The sequence below is a fragment of the Eubalaena glacialis genome, chromosome 2 (genome assembly GCF_028564815.1).
Source record: "Eubalaena glacialis isolate mEubGla1 chromosome 2, mEubGla1.1.hap2.+ XY, whole genome shotgun sequence".
Lineage (NCBI taxonomy): Eukaryota > Metazoa > Chordata > Mammalia > Artiodactyla > Balaenidae > Eubalaena > Eubalaena glacialis.
The window spans coordinates 8,607,305-8,627,813 of record NC_083717.1 but is presented as its reverse complement, the minus strand read 5'-3'; the positions used below and the strand labels follow the sequence as shown (position 1 = coordinate 8,627,813).

Sequence of the window (20,509 nt, the reverse complement as noted above, 5' to 3'; positions counted from 1 at the left end):
AGTAGTTGTGTGTTTATTCTGCAACATTTTATTTGCTTCCCTAAAAGTCTGCCTATAAATAACATATTGAAGATTTTATACTATTAGGACTTTCTTTTTTACTTTGAAACTTATAAAAAGGAGGGAAAAGTTGTTAAAATGGCCATTGATTTATAACTCTAAAGAGCCTGTGGTTTTCTAACACAACATTGCAAATCAACTATAGTCTAATATAAAATAAAAATTTTTTAAAATCTATGAAAAATTTAAATGCTGTCTCTAAGTTTGTGAATTTAAGCTACTACAACGTAAAAGAAATATTGAACAGCTGTATTAGTCATTACTGCAAATTGAGAATCTGTATTGTCCCAGCGAGAGTAGCAGGCCTCCCTAGAATAATGAAATAAAACTTTAAAGAAGAAGAAGAACAAAAAAAAGAGTCTTTGGTTTTAAAACAAAATATCTTTTTTAAAAATGAAGCTACTGATTTTCCACCATCTGCTTGGAGGTATTTGAGTCCAGGCCTTGATTCTCCGTATTTAATCTGACATCACGTGTAACGAGAGAGCTGCCTGGGGAAGGAGGAATTTAACACACTCTTGTGGAGGGCTCGGCCTGGTTCCCTTTCTCTTCTTATGTTGGTTATATTTTGCCAGACGCTCCCACAGCACCTCATTCTGGCTGCCCCACACCCCAGGGGACAAAAAGTACTTCTGGATACCCTGAGCTGAGGGGATGTGTGTGACACAGAAAGAGCAGGACAGAGTCAGGACAGAAGTTCTCCTGTCCCCTAACCTCAGAGGAGTCAGGACAATGTGGCCGGCTTCTCGTGAATTTTCTTCTGCTGCTCAAGTTCTGTTTTCTGGTGTCCACATAGTAAGAAGCAGGAGCTCTGTTTTCCTTATTTTGCTTTTATTTTTACGAGAGGCACAGAGACCTTCACTGGACATGTTAACCTTGCCCGGACATGTTTCGCCAGTTTTCTGATGCTGATTCCCTGCTGGGTTTAGGGATGCTGCCTTTATTAAAAACACAACAAGGCTTTACAAATTATTAAATGCAGACACCCACACCCATGTTTTCTCAATCCTTCCAGCGTATTCTTTACAAAAAGATTGCTGATATTATTAACAGTATCTCAGAGCACATCCCCCAGCCGGGACAATTGCTTTCCCAAGATTTGCAAAGGATTTGCGCTAATGTGGGTCTGCTTTGAGCCAGCTCCGGTTTGAATCAATCCAGAGCCTAATTAAGCCAAATTGAACTGTAATATGATCTCATTCTGTGGCTCCTTGTTTCATTCTTCCTGGGGCAAGGCATTAGGATTGGGGGGAGGGGAGTAGGGCTCTTCAACTTAGTTTGGGAGCCTCTTTCCACTTCCCTTTCTGAACTGTTGACCAACAGAGCTCCTTGTAATGTTATATACAGAACACGCTCTCTCCTGAGGGCTCCCACCCCATGGTGTCTGTGTGCAAGCACATGCACACGTGTGTGCACACACACACACGCACAATAACGCGAGAGGCATTAAAAAAGCAAGTCTTCAAACATGATAACAAGGAGTTGTGGAATAAGTAGAAGGTGGTGGAAATAGATGTTCAAATAAATAGAGACAGTGACCTGCCACAGTCTCTAAATCCCAATGAGACATGAGCCTTGTGTATATACACACTTGAGGAAGCATTGCTTTGCCTAAAATTAAAAGATTTTTTTAGATGACTAGGCTAGGATTTCATTAACAAATAACTCATGTGGCCCAATATCCAAAAAACAAACAACCCAATCAAAAAATGGGCAGAAGACCTAAACAGACATTTCTCCAAAGAAGACATACAGATGGCCAAAAAGCACACGAAAAGACACTCGACATCACAGAGAGAAATGCAAATCAAAACTACCACGAGAGGGGCTTCCCTGGTGGTGCAGTGGTTACGAATCCGCCTGCCAATGCAGGGGACACGCGCTCGATCCCTGATCCGGGACGATCCCACATGCCGCGGAGCAACTAAGCCCGTACGCCACAACTACTGCAGCCTGCGAGCTCTAGGGCCCGTGAGCCACAACTACTGGGCCCACACGCCACAACTACTGAAGCCCACACGCCTAGAGCCTGTGCTCCACAACAAAAGAAACCACTGCAATGAGAAGCACAAGCACTGCAACAAAGAGTAGCCCCCGCTCGCTGCAACTAGAGAAAGCCCACGTGCAGCAATGAAGACCCAACACAGCCAAAAGTAAATAAATAAATTTATATTAAAAAAAAAAACTACAATGAGATATCACCTCACACCAGTCAGAATGGCCATCATCAAAAAATCTACAAACAGGGCTTCCCTGGTGGCGCAGTGGTTGAGAGTCTGCCTGCCAATGCAGGGGACGCGGGTTCGAGCCCTGGTCTGGGAAGATCCCACATGCCGCGGAGCAGCTGGGCCCATGAGCCACAATTACTGAGCCTGCGCGACTGGAGCCTGTGCTCCACAACAAGAAAGGCCGCGATAGTGAGAGGCCCGCGCACCACGATGAAGAGTGGCCCCCGCTTGCCGCAACTGGGGAAAGCCCTCGCACAGAAACAAAGACCCAACACAGCCAAAAATAAATAAATAAATAAATTAAAAAAAAAAATCTACAAACAATAAATGCTGGAGAGGGTGTGAAGAATGTAATTCCTACTGTTGGTGGGAATGTAAATTGGTACAGCTACTATGGAGAACAGTATGGAGGTTCCTTAAAAAAATAAAAATAGAATTACCATACAATCTAGCAATCCCACTCCTGGGCATATATCCAGAGAAAAACTTGGTTCAAAAGTATACATGCACCCCAATGTTCACTGCAGCACTATTTACAATAGCCAGGACATGGAAGCAACCTAAATGTCCATGAACAGATGAACGGATAAAGAAAATGTGGTACATATATACAATGGACTATTACTCAGCCATTAAAAAGAATGAAATAATGCCATTTGCAGCCACATGGATGGACCTGGAGATTGTCATACTGAGTGAGATAAGTCAGACAGAGAAAGACAAGTATCATATATTGCTTATATGAGGAATCTAGAAAAAATAATACAAATGAACTTATTTACAAAACAGAAACAGACTCACAGACTTAGAGAATGGACTTATGGTTACCGGGGGGAAAGGCGTGGGAGACAGATTGGGAGTTTGGATTGACATGCACACACTGCTATATTTAAACAGAAAAGCAAGAAGGACCTACTGTAAAAACAAAACAAACAAACAAACAACAACTAAAGGAAAAAAAATGCATCATCTACCAAAAAAAAAAAAAAAGTGAAAGATTCACCAGATCATGAGTTTTGAAGGGGATTTTATATCAACTGAAATCCTGATTTCCTTGTTGATCCCCAAAGGTGCTCCTCACTATGATTTCCAAAGATAAATCTGAAATACACTCAAGAGAAACAAAAGCCACCACAAGGATAAACTCAGGCACAAGATCTTAAGAAGCTGGCAAACCATTCCATCCAGCGTGGGAACTATCATATGAGGAAATGCTTTATAAACTATGGGGCACCATGCAAATGTTGTTGTTTACAATTGTTATTATGACTGTTATTACTACTTGGCATTTGGGCCCTAGTGGGGTCCCTTTTGGGATTCTGCCAGGACCCACTTTCACTGCTGTCAAGAGTGTTTTCATTATGGTCCAAGACTCCTGTTTCTGATGGGGCTCATCCCGGGGGCTGGGGGTCATCAACAGAAGAGGGCTGGCTTCCCTCTTATGCCCTTTATGATGCCGACCCTTGCCTTTTATAAATATGTGAAGACAGATGAGGGCACAGACAACACAGAGTCCCACAGGACGAACCAGCGATGCTTACCGCTTCTCGGAGGCAGAGTCTCTTCAGCTCTTCCAGCCGCTGGCGAAGCGTTTCCTCCAGAGCTTCCTGCCTGGATTTCAAGGCTGCCAGCATGTCTTTCTTGGCCGACTGCGAGCTATCTGATTCCTGAGAACCTGTCAATTAACAGTGGGGTTACTAGGCCAGCTGACGAGGGGACGCACATCTGGACCACAAAGGAACTGAACCGGAGCCCACGCTGTGACTGTGGGATTTACCCCAGGAATCAAGAGAGTGTGAAATAAAACAGGTGCTCAGAGCTCCAAGGGTGAGGGGCGGATTCTCAGCACTTCGGGCAATTTACAGCTGGTCAGAAGGACCGGCGGGAAAATTTACACGCCTCTTCTTTGATTATCTTAAGATACGTCACACACCCATTTCAATTTCACTAGCAAATTTTAATAGACTTTTTATGCCGTGAAGGGGAAAGTAAAGTTTAAGCCAGCCATTTTAATACAAAGTTTTAATTTTTTCTATTTAAAAACGCTTATTTTTGCTTAGTACAAAGATAACGCATGTTTATCATAAAAATTTTGAAAATGTCGACATGTATAAAAATAATCCATAAGCTAGTCACCCAGAGATAACCACTGTCTTGCATTTTCTTTTAGCCCTTTTACCTAAGCACATATATTTAAAAAATAAAATTAGATTTGTATTGTATTTTTTGAACTCGAGACTGTAACATGAGCAAATTCCCTCCTAATAAAAGTTATACATATTTTTATATGCAGCACAGAACTATCTGCTTGATGATTCAAATAGCAGACTGCTAGATAGGAAACCTTTGTGGAAGGCAAAAACTGTAAACCAAACAAAAGGAAAATATGCTGAAATGCCAACTGGAGAGATTTAGGGTAGGCCAGAGAATCATTTCTGGGCTGCAATGTTTGGATTCTGAAATAGGTTTCCTGCAGTGAAGCTATTATACCTTTTCTACCTGGATGGCTAGACAAGGCGCCTTGACTCCCTGAGAAGGGAAAAGCTGATTATTGCTTGCTTCTCGTGTCCATGGACAGCGGAAGTCTTAGAAATGGATGGGCATTACTGGGTGTGCCTTCAAGGGGCTCACATCATGCCATCTGCAACAGCATCAAACGACATCGAATACCTAGGTATCCATCTAATGGAAGATGGACAAGATCTCTACAATGAAAAGTATAATACTCTGCTGAGAAAAACGAAAGACCTCAAACAAGAGAGAGATGTAGTCTGGTCATGGATTGGAAGCCAGACGTTGTAATGATGTCAATTCTTCAGGAACTAAATCAGAGAATCATTGCAATACCAGTAAAAATTCTAGCGGGATTTGTTGGAGGGAGGGGTAGGAATTGTATTTCCTTAGGCAACATTTCGGGACAATTCAGTGAATGAATGACAGATTTGACAATGATCCAATCAGAATTCCCAGAGTCGATTGTTCTGTTTCTTCCAGTGGTTAAAGAAGGCGTCTCAGAATCACAAGACTAGAAGGGACTTCTATGCTTTTGTATCAAAAACTCTGTGATGGGGACTTCCCTGGTGGTCCAGTGGTTAAGACTCCGCGCTCCCAACGTAAGGGGCCGGGGTTCGATCCCTGGTCAGGGAACTAGATCCCGCATGCCGCGACTAAGAGCCTGCATGCCACAACTAAAGAGCCCGCATGCTGCAACGAAGATCCCCCAGGTGGCAACAAAGTTCCCGCATGCCGCAACTAAGACCTGGTGCAGCCAAATAAATAAATAAATAATAATAAAAAAAACAACAACAACCCTGTGATGCTCACATCATCCCCATAAATATAAGATTTGACTCTTATTTAGGCTCTGAGCAGGAATCCCCATATTCCCTCAATTACCAGGCACCTAAGTTCTTATAACCCTAATCTTCAAGAATTCTCAGTGTTTAGGTACAATACATTTTGACTCATTCTAGCTTGAAATAGAGAATCTCCATCACTGCGGGAATGTACCATCTTTATGCCTCCACAGTAGCTAATAAATATTAGCTTGAATAAACAAACGAATAAATGTTGTCAATCGTATGGTTGGATGCTATAATTAAGTTGTATCTCATCTCCGTAAAGAAATCTAGTACCTGTAGGTTGTTTCTTTATAGAATCGACCTTCCAAACTTTTAATCATTTTTGTAGCTCTTTCCTGGATTTCGTCCTGCTTCAATCGCATGTTTCCAAATTCAATAGCAAACTCAAGCGAAAGCTTGACCCTCACAAAGGCTCCATTACCTCATGGTTCTCAGATACTAAATCCACATGGTGTCATACTCATGTGACACATGGCTGGACATTATTGCAGGCTCCCCTTTTTGAAATGCTTCAGGTTTTCTACCCCCATAAGTCAATTGCCCTGAGCTTATTAGTCCTGAACTATCTCCAGTCTACATTCATCTAATGTAACACAGCTAAATCATTTTGAATCTTAATCTTGTTCCCTGAGTCACAGTCACCAATCACAGGTGAAGACGCAGGAAAATTTAATGAGCTACGCTCTATTATTCCATCATCTAAAGAATTAATAAGAAGGTAAAATAATACTGGAAGGAAGTCAGACTTTAGATTTAAAAAACAGACCTGGGGAAACTTGGGTCCAAGAAGATGAAAGGATTTCTAGCACAAATGAAAAATTCATTGTTTTCCCTCTCACTCCTGCCTAACCTCTCAACAGGAGATGATGATTTATGAAGTCAAATCTAAGAATGAACTATATTCAGGAATGGCAAAAATCACAACATTAAACTCCTGGTGGTAAAGCCCAGAATTTTTGGATGATCTGATCTCTAGTTATGGATTAGTTAAGCTTTGGTCTTGAGCTCATTAGCAGTACCTAAATTATGATTACTTATAATAATTAGCCTAAATACCAAACCCATATAAGACAGAGTGATGGCTCAAGAGGCCTTCTCCGTATCTGGCACCACTAATGCTGGCTGGCTCTGCTTCACACCTTTATTCTTGAAGTTGCTTCACGAGGAATATGGTACCATGTCAAGTCTTTGCAAAGTAAGTGAGTTGGCCTGGCCTAGACATGCAGAGTTCCATTTTCATCTAACCTGGATGGTGGGTAAAGGGTAAAATGATCTGGTTTTGATGCACTCTAAACCACTCACTAGACGGGTGACCTTGGACAAGTGACCTGCCCTCCTCAATCTGCTGTAAAGACTAATGAGGTCACACACATTCGGCATTTAGCTTGTGCCTGGGACAGGTAAACCCCCCCGTATCTAAGGTGGACTTAACTTGAGTGCACACACCCACACAGGGACATACCGGCTAGAATTAGAAAGAGGGAAATGATTGAAATGACTTCCTCACCATTACTCAAGGAGCCATTTGCCAAAGCAGAGAAGCTCTGTGCAATGCAGCTACCACTCGGGCTCCAAAGCTCACCTTTAGAAGGAGCAACAGAGGTCTAGGCACCGTTTTCAAATTTCGTTTCTTGAGCCCCTGGGTTTGCATTTATGCCTTTGGTGCGCCTGTGGATGAGGCTGGGACGGAGTCAAGGGGTTTGGCAGGTTCTGGGGCCCCCCACTCCACCCTCAAGCTAGGGCAGCTCTGCAGTGGGGTTCTTGTCACAGTGCATTTGAAAAAGAGGTTCCCGGCGCCTCTGTTTCTGTAAAGGAAATGCACTGTCTGGGCAAGCGTGCTGAGTGCTGAGAGCTGCTCTCTTTTGGAGCTTGTCGGATCTGAAGCTGTCGGGCGCTTACCTGCAACCAGGCCAATGTGGCAACCCTGGGGGGAGGGCAGCCGAGTGCCCAGGGATGAGATGACAACACCAACAGCACAGAGCACTGACAGAGACTCAAGGGTATCAGAAGAAGGAGCCCCAAGTGCTCTGAGATGTTGACGCTGTCACCCTCTAGACATCCCCTGAACGGCACGCGTGACATCTGAAAGGAAGGCCAGCCAGAGAGGCAGAAATCGGGAGGCAGAGAGTCACTCTTCACCCTCTCAAGTGACAGAACAGAACGAATCCAGGGAGAAATGCAGTCAGAAGAGCCTCAGGGGCGCAGGGCAACGAGAGTCTTGCAAACGAAAGGTTTGTGAGCACATCTAATATGATTCTAGACACAGAAATAACTTCCAGTCGGCAGCTGCACTTGATGGACAGTACAGACGCTCTCGGTTACTATGATTTGTCCACTTCCGGTTACGTGAACACACACGTGCCTTTTCACAGGCAACCCCGCTCCAAGGTTATACGTTCAGCCCCTTAGAAATTAACAAGATGGAAATCCGCTATCTTTGAGAGGAGCAGTGAAGGATAAAAGACACCTGGATTTCCAAGACGTGTCAGCTGTTAATTGGTGTCAGATCTCGGGTTGTTAACCTCTCAGAGCCATGATGTCCCCAACTAGAAAATGACCAGTTAACTAACCCCCAAGATTCCTCCAAACTCGAAGAATCTAGTACTGAAATAAACAGCTTACTGAGGCAGTTCCCTCTCAACCTCTAGCAGTCATTTTTGCAATTTTTACAAAAGGACCCTTACATACGGCGCCATCTTTCTCCTCTTTTCTTTCCCATCTCCGCCTCCAGAACAGACAAGCATCCCTCCAACTCTGGTCCTTCTCCCAGCTATTGCTATAGTTTGCTTCAACTCAAAAGGAAATGTCTAATTATCAACCAGCACCTAAAGGACTGACCTCTGCATCTTATCAACAGGCCAAAGCAAATTATCTGTAAACCTGAATACTAAGTAAGAGTTTAATCTGAGCTTTGTTTGGGATTAATGAAGTACGAAGATGGATGGATGCTCTCTACTGGAGCCAGAAGAGTGAGATTTCAAAATGTAGAGAGTGACAGAGCAGTAGCCAGGTGCTAGTTGGAAAGGACTGTCCAAGCATCATCAATTGGTGCACGAACCCAAGGAAAAACAGGAGTGACCGGAATGCTTTTGAAAGATCTAAGTAGCGAATAAATACTTCGTTGGTGGTGGTGGTCAAACTTTCAAGTAGCACCAAGTTTGTAGGAAAGAGTGATGTGAATACACCTCGGGAAACGTCAACTGGTCTGGTAGCTTCCGGAGACTTCTGGTAGTAGTTTAGAGCTAACAAGTCAGGGCTTGTGTCCCAGCTCTGTGCCATACTAGTTGTGAGGACTCGGCAATGTCACCTGACTGCTCTAAATCTGTTACCTCCCTTCTCATATGGGAATGAAAACAGGACTTCTGGGCTTCCTTGGTGGTTCAGTGGTTAAGAATCCACCTGCCAATGCAGGGGACACGGGTTCGAGCCCTGGTCCAGGAAGAGCCCACATGCTGCAGAGCAACTAAGCCCGTGCGCCACAACTACTGAGCCTGTGCTCTAGAGCCCATGAGCCACAACTACTGAGCCCACGTGCTGCAACTACTGAAGCCCGCGCGCCTAGAGCCCGTGCTCCGCAACAAGAGAAGCCACTGCAATGAGAAGCCCGCACACCGCAACGAAGAGTAGCCCCCGCTCGCCACAACTAGAGAAAGCCCGCGCGCAGCAATGAAGACCCAACGCAGCCAAAAATAAATAAATAAATAATAAATTTAAAAAACAGGACTTCTTCAAAAGTTGGGAGAATCAAAAGAGATTGATTCGCATTGGCTTGCAAGATGCTTAGAACAAAACGTTATAGGCACTACATGAGTATTTGTAGTTATTTGTATTCAGGAGTGTCCCCTGGCCTTTGTTAGGAGTTGGCACCCCAATTCTGGGGAGCCTCATAATGTAAAAAGGAAGAACAGTGAATAGGCAAGAAGCTGGAAGGCTGTTGGAAGGTGCACATGCAGGAAACTCGGGAGAAGAAGGGAAGGGAGGGGATTTTTACAGAACTCCTGATAGGAGCTTCCCACATGTTCTACTTCATTTCATCCTCACAGAAACATTATCCCCATTTTCATAGAAGAGGTCACTGGGATGTTAGGAGGCAGAGCTGGGATTCCAACTTGGCGGTTTGGTCTGCTGCATCCCCAGGATGGAAGCACCATGAGGGAAGGAACTGGGTCTGGTTGTAATAAACACAGTTAGTGTGCCAGCCTATCTGCCTCTCCAGCCCAGACCCTTTCTGCGGGACCACACGGAGGAACACGTAGGCAGAGAGGAGGAGCCCACGGGTCCTTCAGGTGCGCCAAGGAAGCCACAGAAGTCTCTGAAGCACCTTCTGTGTGCAAGGTGGGGTGGGGGAGACAGGTAACTGGACGTGGGTCCAGCCCTCAGAGAGCCTGGGGTCCGGCCATGAAAAGCTGTCCAGTGGGAGGAAGGAGGAGATGAGCCATGCACTTGAAGGGGAGAGATGGCAGCTGCCACAACCCGAGGCCAATTAGGCAATTAACCTGCAGGGCTGACGAGGTCTGAGGAGGCTGAGTCTCCCTGTGGTCCGCTGCCAGGATGATCAGCATCAGATTAGTTCTCTGGAAAACCTTTCATCCTGCTTACTGCTCAGTCAATATCTCTTTAAATGAGCCCAGACTGAAAATGTCTTTTGTTTTTGGCTATCTGATGATCATTTTTCAATCCACATCCTTTATATAAATAGGTCACTCCTCAGCTGGCTGGAGAGGAGGAGAAAAAGATCTGACCCCAAAGAAGACAATTCCAATCCAAACACAGCCAGGAGTGTTTGAATGATGATGCACTGAAGATCAGAAAGTCACTTTCAGTGGGTCTTTGGAAATCTCCCGAGTGAACTCCCGGATGCTAGGGATGTTGTTGGTGGAGATATTTCTGCCACCTCTGGAGACTTTCTCGTGCTCCAGCTAGGGAACTCCAGATGTCGCCCAGTGGGCAGCTGGTGCCCTGGGGCAGGATGCGTGGGGAGGGCCAGCTCACACAAACGGCAGCTCCCCTCCCAGCCGGCAAACATGGGGAAGGATGTCCTCATCGGGCTGAGATGGAGAACGTGCTCCAATCTTTCAAAAGACTCTGGGCTACTCTGCACCGGATATGAGAACGCATCCTCTTAAACAGAATGTTGTCAGGAACCGGGGCTCATCTGTTTTTACACAGATGGAATTCTGATGACCAGCCCCGCTGATCTCAGGAGACAGAAGGGGTTCTTTCCTCTCTGAAAGCAGGGGAAATTTGAAACAAACAGTACCCCAAAGAAGAAAGAAATCTGTTGTCCTAAAAGTAAGGGAAGGAAATGACAATCTGTCTGTTTAGACTTTTACGGAAAAAAAAAAAAAGAAAGTAGGCATATTCCCAGCAAATCTACAAAAGCTGTTAAGGAAGAGTTTTGGCAGACACCCCAGAAATAAATACAAGGAAAAGGTCTGAACCTTTTATGATGAAGAGATATTTATTTGCCTTACAAATCCTCAATTATGAATTCCTTATAGAAAAGATGTCCTAAGAGAACATGGGAAATAAAGCCACCTGGCAGATTTCAGGATAACTGTGTGTGATCTCTGGAGAGCGTCTCAGGGAATGAAATGTGATTTTTTCACATGAAAAGTGCACGCCTGGAGAACTTTTCATTAGGGTCGGATATTTTAAAAATAAAACAGTGCATGTAAAAGAGCAGTGAAATGGAAGTGCTTTGAAAATAAACACCATTTGGTGGCAGCGAAGAGTCTCTGGGACTCAGAAAAAAAAAAAAGTACTCAGTGGCACTTTTACCAAAGGGTGAAGGGTACAAAGATGATTAAAAAGAGAAAGGTTCGGGGTTGGGGGAGAGGGAGGGAGGGAGAGAAGTGAACCACTGATTTAAAAAATTAGCAGCATCTGGTAAAGTACCTAGTTGAAGCTACTGTTATGAGTTAATTTATACGGTTTCCATTTCTTACATTGTGAAATAAGGGGGCTTATCCTTCTGGCTCCAAGATTCTGTGATTCGACTGTAATATTGAGAAGGCTGGTCTCAATAAATGGGAAGAGAGAGCAAAGGCTATGGGAGGGGACGGCGATATTTCTTTTTCAGTTTTTAAAATTCCATCAAAGTCGTTCACTTAGGTTACAGATTATCATTCTTCCCTGGTTTTCTTTAGCAGGCAAATATTCCTTTACACGGGAGGGTGTAACTATATCAGTATAAATGGCTTTATTAGTTTTTTTTTTACCCCCAGTGAGAGAGCAGAAAGGGACAACCATTCTGTCTTCTCACAATTTTGACTCAGGCCTGTCCTGCTCAAGCCACGGCCAGAAACATCCATTCCACAGAAAGAGATTTCGCAGCCCTCACCGGTTACACAGTCTCATATAAACACACCCTGGCAGAGGGCAAGCCCTCTGGCAGTGCTGCCGGCTAAGCCCATCTGCAGGGCACTGAGCCCGGGACCAACACTAAAGGCCCCTGGAATCCTGGGCATCATTAGACTTAAGAAGAGACAGGCAGCCGATAACAGAACCTTTAAAAGGCTGGAGAGAAACAGAGGGAAGAGATAGAATGAGAGCCAAAAAGAAAGGATGAAAATGGCACTTCCCTGGCGGTCCAGTGGTTAAGACTCCATGCCTCTAATGCAGGGGACGTGGGTTCGATCCCTGCTTGGGGAACTAGGATCCCACATGCTGCGCAGCAAAAAAACTGACAAAGTTCCATCGACAGATGAATGGATAAAGAAGATGTGGTACATATATACAATGGAATATTACTCAGCCATAAAAAGGAACGGAATTGGGTCATTTGTAGAGACGTGGATGGATCTAGAGACTGTCATACAGAGTGAAGTAAGTCAGAAAGAGAAAAACAAATATCATATATTAACGCATATATGTGGAACCTAGAAAAATGGTACAGATGAACCGGTTTGCAAGGCAGAAGTGGAGACACAGATGTAGAGAACAAACATATGGTCACCAAGGAGGGAAAGCGGGGGGTGGTGGTGGGATGAATTGGGAGATTGGGATTGACATACATACACTAATATGTATAAAACAGGTAACTAATGAGAACCTGCTGTATAGCACAGGGAACCCCACGTCGCTGTACAGTAGAAACTAACACAACACTGTAAAACAACTATACCCCAATTTAAAAAAATTGACATAAAATAATTGCAAAACATAAAGGAAATAAATTTGAACTGTAGGAATAAAATCTATATTTAAAAAAAAAAGGAGGAAGATGAAAAGAAGAAGAAAAAAGCCCCCAAACATCATGTGATTGATACCAACTTCAGGCCGTGTATTTTAAGCTGAATACAGCCCTGACCACAAAGCTGGCAGACCCCTATCAGATCAGTTCTCTGGAAGGAGAGACGGCAGACAGCTGGCACCCTCGTTATTATGTTAGTTATTAATAAACTGCCCAACAATGGCAGGAAGTGCTGGCATTCAGAGAGGGCGAACGTGTGAAGAGTTGAGTCATGGACGTGGATGGGTCCCAGGCAGAGCAGGCCCTACACTCAGTACAACATGTTTTTCTCCAGAGCGGAAAGGGTCAGACAGAGCCGGGGGATCCCAGCAGACTGCAGGGTTTTGTTATATTTCGTTTTTTTTTTTTTTTTAACCAAATATCCATCACCACATTCTTTGCAATCCTGCCCTTGACAATGAAGATGACTCAACTGCTGTATCATTAATCCCACAGCCCAATTCCTATTTATAGACACAACATGCCATTTTGTTTTTGGAGACAGTGGGTGGCTTCTGGCCCTGTATTTCCATTCAAAAAGCCAGCATCAGTCTCATTGTTCTATTCCTCTAAGAAAGGATGTGCAGTAACATTTTTTTGTTTGGGGGCAGTTAATGCACAACCCACATGGGCCTGCAGAACACAGGGTGTCTCCTAAGCAAGTCTGTGCCATTTTCTTTAAATTGGCTGAGAGCAAAAACACATCTCCCTGAGCCCCTCCCCTCCTACTGAAACCAGAACTGTTCTGGGATGGCAAATTCCAGAAGCAACGCTGGGACAATCCTACACTTTTTCTCGCTTTCAGAGGAGCTATGGAAAGGCCATGCGTGTTCAGCATGCAGTTGTTTTGTTTTTTCTTTTGTCATCCCATTTTTTTCCCTTTCCCATCTGTTTTTGAGATTTCAAGAAATGGGGGTAAGGAAGACAGGAATAAACCCTTTAAAGTTCCCACAGGAAGGATTTCGGATGCTTTTTCTGAATTCTGAAACCATCATCATCACCAAATGTTTTGAATTCACAGTTGTCTTCTCAAACTCTATCTGAACCCTGGAAAATCTGGAGGCTCTCCTAGGGCACAGTGACTACATCGTCCCCTGCTTGTCACCACCCCGTCTCTCCCACCCCGCAGTGGTCAGGCAACAGGCTGGCTGGTTACCCAGAGGTGCAGAGCTTGTGAGGAGACCAAGATGGGGGCGGGGGTGGGGCTCTGCCGGCCTGGAACGGGGGCTGCGCCCTGAGCTGCCTCAACGTCCCTTCCTCCAGGGGATGCTCTGGGACATGGGTCCTCACCTCCTTTCAAAGCTTGCCCGCGGGAGCCCCTTCACGAATGGATTTGGGACGCGGGTTCCATAACCTTCCTAGGGTCTGAATCTCATCCAGTGCAATTTTGGGAGGTGAGGGCTTGATCCCTTTTAATCCGACACAGCTCAGAAGGCTCAGCACCTCTAAGGGTCTCTACTAGGACTACAGGTCTCCCACGGGACAGCCCTGGGTGTTACCACTGAAGAACTCAGAGGGTCTTGGCCCCGAGCCTTAGTAAATCATTTCAACTCTGCAGACCTTTTCTTTTTGAGATGTTAGCCCCTGGCTCAGGTCATTAATAAGTGTGGACTTCTGACTTCTTTAATGATATCAATAACATTTCTTCATTTCCTTAGCATCTGAGACCTCAGATAGCTTTAAAGTGACTGAAGTCCAGTACTTCGTAATGATGTACCCTTGTTAAATAGGAAAATCACCTTCAAAGTTACTAAGAGTTGGAAATATTTTATCTCTGTTTTACATCAATAAATAGTACGCAAACTCTTTGAGGAGAGAAGCTGTAACTTTTAAAATGCTATGCATAGCCCCTAGCAAAGTTCGGGAGCTAGAAAAAATGTTTATACAGTAGCAATATCACAGTGTGGTTACACGGCTCAGTTACCGCACAATTTGGGTACAGACAAGGGTGGAAGGATAAATGAAAGATAATGAGGAAGGATGGTATTTGCAGGAGAAGCCTGATCTGACAAGATTAACCTTTGAAGGTCTGATACCATCATGACAAAAGCGATACAGTACAATTTGAGGGAAAATGTTAGTGGCAGGTTTATGAGCGATCTTGGCAAGGACCGAGGATCTTACCACACACTCTGGGAATGTAGAAGGTTCTTAAAATGCAGCACATGCAGGATTCTTACTAGTATCCTTCAAAATTTAATTTTACTAATCGTGTATCATTGACATCAGTCTTGGTGATGATTTTTTAAAATTTGACACCAAAAGTAAAAATAAGCAAATGGGACTACATCAAACTAAAAAGCTTCTGCACAACAAAGGAAACCATCAACAAAAAGAAAAGGCAACCTACTGAATGGGAGAAAATATTTGCAAATCATATATCTGATAAAGGACTGATATCCAAAAAATATAAAGAACTTATACAACTCAACAACAGAAAACAAATCCAATTAAAAAATGGGCAGAGGATCTGAACAGACATTTTCCAAAGAAGACATACAAATGGCCAACAGGTACACGAAAAGATACCCAACATCAGTAGTCATCAGGGAAATGCAAATCAAAACCACAATGGGAAATCACCTCACATCTGTTAGAATGGCTATCATCAAAAAGAACACAACAAATGTTGGCAAGGATGTGGAAAAAAGGGAACCCTCATACCCTGTTGGTGGGAATGTGAGTTGGTGCAGTCACCATGTCAAACACTGTGGAGGTTCCTCAAAAAACTAATAATAGAGCTACCATATGACCCAGCAATTTCACTTCTGGGTATTTATCTGAAGAAATGAAACAGTAACTGGAAAAGATATCTGCACCCTCATGTTCATAGCAGCATTATTCACAATAGCCATGACATGGAAACAATCTAAGTGTCCACCAGTGGATGAATGCATAAAGAAATTGTAACTATAACACACACACAACGGAATATTATTCAGCCATAACAAAAAAAATGAAATCTTGCCATTTGCGATATAAATGGACCCCAAGGGCATTATGCTAAGTGAAGTATATCAGAGAAAGACAAATACCATTTGATCTCACTGATACATAGACTTTAAAAACAAACGAACTAAAACCAAAAAACCCTGAGCTCATAGATAAAAAGAACAGACTGGCGGGTGTCAGAGACAGGGGGTGAGGGTAGGTGAAATGGGTAAAGCGAGTCAAAAGGTACAAATTTCCAGTCAGTAAATAAATGAGTCATGGGGAAATCATGCAAAAAATTTTAAAAGTCGTGTATGGAACATCTACTGAGTGTTAGGCACAGGGTTAGAGGTAGCAGAAAGAATTCTCAAGTGATGATCAGTTTCTCAAAATGCTTTTCAGGGCTATTTATCAGACACCATCTTTTTTTTAAGCATGAGGCAGTAGGTGAAGGAGAGACAATAATTGATCCAATAGGATACTAGGTTATTTGTATCCTATTTCCTGAGTGAGAGGTAGATCATAGGGTCTGGAAAGTGTCATAAAAAGAGTGCTTAGGGCTTCCCTGGTGGCGCAGTGGTTGAGAATCTGCCTGCCGACGCAGGGGACATGGGTTCGAGCCCTGGTCTGGGAGGATCCCGCATGCCGCAGAGCGGCTGGGCCCGTGAGCCACAACTACTGAGCCTGCGCGTCTGGAGCCTGGGCTCCGCAACAAGAGAGGCCGCGATAGTGAGAGGCCTGTGCACCGCAATGAAGAGTGGCCCCCGCTTGCCACAACTGGAGAAAGCCCTCGCACAGAAACGAAGACCCAACACAGCCAATCAATCAATCAATCAATCAATCAATTTAAAAACCACCACAGTTACTTCCTCTATTTAAAAAAAAAAAAAAAAAAAAAAAAGAGTGCTTAAACCAAGGCCATCCCGAAAGAGCGACGCCCTCTCCTTCTGTGGGAGCCCATCACTAAAAGGTGTTCTCCACACGCAGTCAGGCAGGACGCACTAAAGGATGGAATGCACGGGTGGGAGGCTAGCCTAGATTTCCATCTGGTGGGGGATGGGAAACCGTCCCGTCCAGGTGGGACTGCAAGGCCTCAGGTGAAGGCATCTTCTCCTGCACATGAAAAGTCAGAGGGGCAGCAATCACAGACCTGGTGGCAGTGATGGCCAGATCGACAGGTCCTAGAAGTTCCCCGAGTTGACTGATGGAACACTTCCCGTGCAAGGTCTCTTCTTCCACTGACCCGTGGCCTTTCCTAAGTCAGAGGGGGGAAAACCTCCCCACGGAGCCTCAGCAGTTAAGGACCATTCTTCAGGATCTAACTTGCAGGACTGGGCTGAGTTTGAAGTGCTCCCTGGCCTGGTCATGGGGCACGGCTCACACCTCTCCACCTCCTCCCCCGTCTGCCCAGCTTTCCTCTTGCTTGGCTGAGCAGCAGAAGGTCGGCAGGGAAAAGGCTGAGGGTCTCGGTCCTAAGGATGGAGCCACCGCAGAAGTGGGGCAGGCAGGGGGCCTCGGCTACCTCTATCGATGCCCAAACAGCTTTGCCCGGGGTCCTCGTCACTAAGTTATCAGACATGAAAAAATTGCTCTAATATCCTGAGATAAAGATGCTTATAATAGGTGTGGGAGTGGACTCAGCAGGAAAGGTTTCTTTTGATTCATCTCCTAGCCCACGGGATTGATTATTAATGTCAAGCTGTTGGCGGTAACAGAGAGGAATTGCTTTCCAGTCTTGAAGATGCCTGGATCTCGGTATCTCATTTCTTTTCCTTTTTTTTTTTTTTGGCTATGCTGCCAAAAAACTGGGGATCCCAGTTCCCGCACCAGGGATCGAACCCGCACTCCCTGCAGTGGAAGCGCAGAGTCTTAACCACTGGACCGCCAGGGAAGTCCCTGGATCTCATTTCTGATGGTTGAATGGTGTCAGTTCCATGTTAGATGCTTTGGGGCTCCTGTTCACCACCTCCTCTCTACCTGCTATCATGTTTGTACCCTTGGCGGCTGCCAGAGACAAAGGGCCCAAGCAGGTGGGCCAGGACACAGGTGTAAAAGTGGGCAGACCTAGGTTCCTTGATCTTGAGCTGCACACCCACCTCAGGCTTTTATCTCTTCTTCAGCAAGAAGAGTGGCTCTCAAAGTGTGGTCCCCAGACCAGCATCAACATCACCGGGGAACTTGTCAGAACTTGCTAGAAATGCTAATTCCCAGGCTCACCCCAGACCTACAGATCAGACACTCTGGGGCCGGAGCCCAGCTATCTGATTTGGAACAAACCCCCCAAGGGGTTCCGATGCACTTGGAGGGCAGGGAACCCCTGAGCTGGAAGAATCTATTCTCCTGGGTATAACACGCCACATTCAGAAAGAATGTAGATTTCCAAGGGGATATGAAACCACAGCAGGGATGCACCCCTCACTGAGGCTGAAGGAAGAGGCGGGCTCATCTGTGGCTGGATTAGGAGGACACTGGACAGATTAAATCCAGGCTCAGATCTGAGACTCTGGGCTTTAACGGGGGATAGGGATGCCTAGAGGACCATCACAGGGCTGACTCTGGTCCCGCCCTTCATCATTCTGCAGGGGATAGGAAGAGGCTGGAAATCGAGGCAGGGGTCTTGGACTTTGAACGGCATTCTCTTTGCTACAGCACTGTCCACGGTCTTCACTGTAAACCTCTAAGCCTCAGAAACAATGATTACTTGGCCCATTGTATTGATGAAAACTTTTTAAGAATCCAGGACAGCGAGAGGTTTACTTTACGGTGAACCTTAATGGTGATCTGGCAGAGGCAGAAACAACTTTGTAGAGCCTGAAACCTACATATAATTTTGGTGGCTCTATTTAAGAAAAAGAATGCAAAATGTGTTACATTCACAGATTTTATAAAACGCCTGGCCCCGTGGACACATGACCTGGGTCCTCCCAGGACCTTAGAAAGGCCTGTCCATCTTCACCCTCGCCCTTCAGGTCTGAAGGTTTTCCCTGGCTCTGATTGGACTCCACCAGCCCAGAAGCTAACTAGGCAGCTTTCGGCTTTCCCCACCCCCTCCTGTCTTTTTCTTTTTTTATTTTATTTTGTTACCGCCTGCAGTCACCACGTGTACAGAGATGACCCTGGAAGATGAGGTAGGGCAAAGACTGCTTGCTTTACTCTCTGGCTCAGAGGCAAGGAAGTGTGTACTGGCTCCCAGAATAATCAGGCCTTGACCACGTGGCCTGGGGAGTGAACTGCATTATACTTTTCTAACATTTCCAGACAATTTTTGCCTCCCTCTCACTCCCTGCCCAACTCAAAACCGCTCCCCTTCCTGTCACTCCAGCCAATGGCATCCCTCCTCCTGAAGTCCAGCCCCATCTCAAACCTCGGGGCATTTCTGCCCCTCCCGACACCTCAAGACAAACGACCCAGGGCCCCCGCAGAAACAGACGGCAATCAGATCCCCTGACCCTCCCTTTCAAAGCGCACCAGACCACACTCTGCGACAGGTCTCTCCCTTCCAAACGATCAAGGGTTTTCTGTACTTTGGAAAGCCTCGAGAAGTCCCCCGGGAACAGACTGTAGGTCACTCAGCAAGCACCACGACCCTGACCTTCAGCCCCTCCTCGTCTAATTCTCCTTGAGTGACACACAGGCAGCCTGCGCCTTCCGTCCTTGGAGCCGGCATTCCTGCCGCTCAGCCATCAGCACTGGGGGCTACTCGAAGGCACTTAGGTGGCCTTCCCACACCGTGAGGCTCTACTGCCGCTTCTCCCCCTCCCCTGCTTCCACGCGATCATACTCTTGGCCGTTTCCTCGGATCCGCGTTGGGCCGCAAACCTTGCTCAGGACGTGAGAGCCAGCGGCTCAGCCCCGCCTCCTCGGAGCACGCCCCCCCCCCCCCCCCCCGAGGGCCCCTCTCGGGGGTCCGCGGGGGACGCCGCTCACCTGAGGACAGCAGGCTGCCGCTGCTGCCGCTGATGATCTTGCCCTTGCTGCCCATGTTGGCCAGCTTGGACGTCTTCAGCGTCCCCGTCTCCGTCAGGTCGATGGCGATCTCGCTCAGGCTGCGGGCGGCATGGATCTTCGACTAGAAAGACCACCGGGTTGGACAGGTTAGACGGGGGACGCTCCCCTCCCAGCCAGGACACGCTCGCCCGCCTGTCTTCCCGAGATCTAGCAAACGGCCTCACGGCCTGCGAACTGCCGCATTTTTCTGTCTGTGTCCCCAGGGCCCATGGCTCATCCCCTGAAGCTTCCCGGTGGGAGCAGATAAGCCTCCAGAGGTGACACGGCGAGGAATTTCGAAGCCTGTTATCCCACAGGCTGTATATACAGGGCTTACAAGTGTGGACTTCGGAGTCAGATAGACCTCGGTGGAGTCCTGATTTGGGGAAGGACTTAACCTCACGGAGCCTCATTACTCCCAAGTATAAAACAGGGAAAGCACCACCTACCACTCAAGGTTCTGTTAGGGTCAAAAGAAGTACGGCAAGTGAAGGCCTCCCTCCACCCCTCCCCTCCCCCTCTCCTTCCCTCCCTTCCGCCTCCACATAGCTCTCAACGAACAGTAGCAATTTTACGTGATTTTGTGCTTAAAAGGAGGAAAAAAATAATTTTCAGCTTTGTGAATGATTTAAGAGATGTCTGAAGCAAATCTATGAAGTTCCAGTAAATTCTAAGGTGGTTTAAACTCTTAAATTATTAGCCACGGA

At 45.8% G+C, this 20,509-nt stretch overlaps 1 protein-coding gene across 7 annotated transcripts in view; it reads right to left on the bottom strand.

The window, feature by feature from the left end:
- FRMD4A (FERM domain containing 4A) overlaps positions 1-20,509 on the bottom strand; it is a 338,180-nt gene that overhangs the window by 40,199 nt on the left and 277,472 nt on the right. For all 7 annotated transcript variants that reach the window (XM_061178281.1, XM_061178328.1, XM_061178300.1 and 4 more), the window contains 2 exons: positions 19,743-19,884; positions 3,830-3,963 (listed from right to left, as the gene is read on the bottom strand). In XM_061178281.1, the coding sequence (XP_061034264.1) occupies positions 3,830-3,963; positions 19,743-19,884 (276 nt within the window). The remainder of the gene's footprint in view (positions 1-3,829; positions 3,964-19,742; positions 19,885-20,509) is intronic.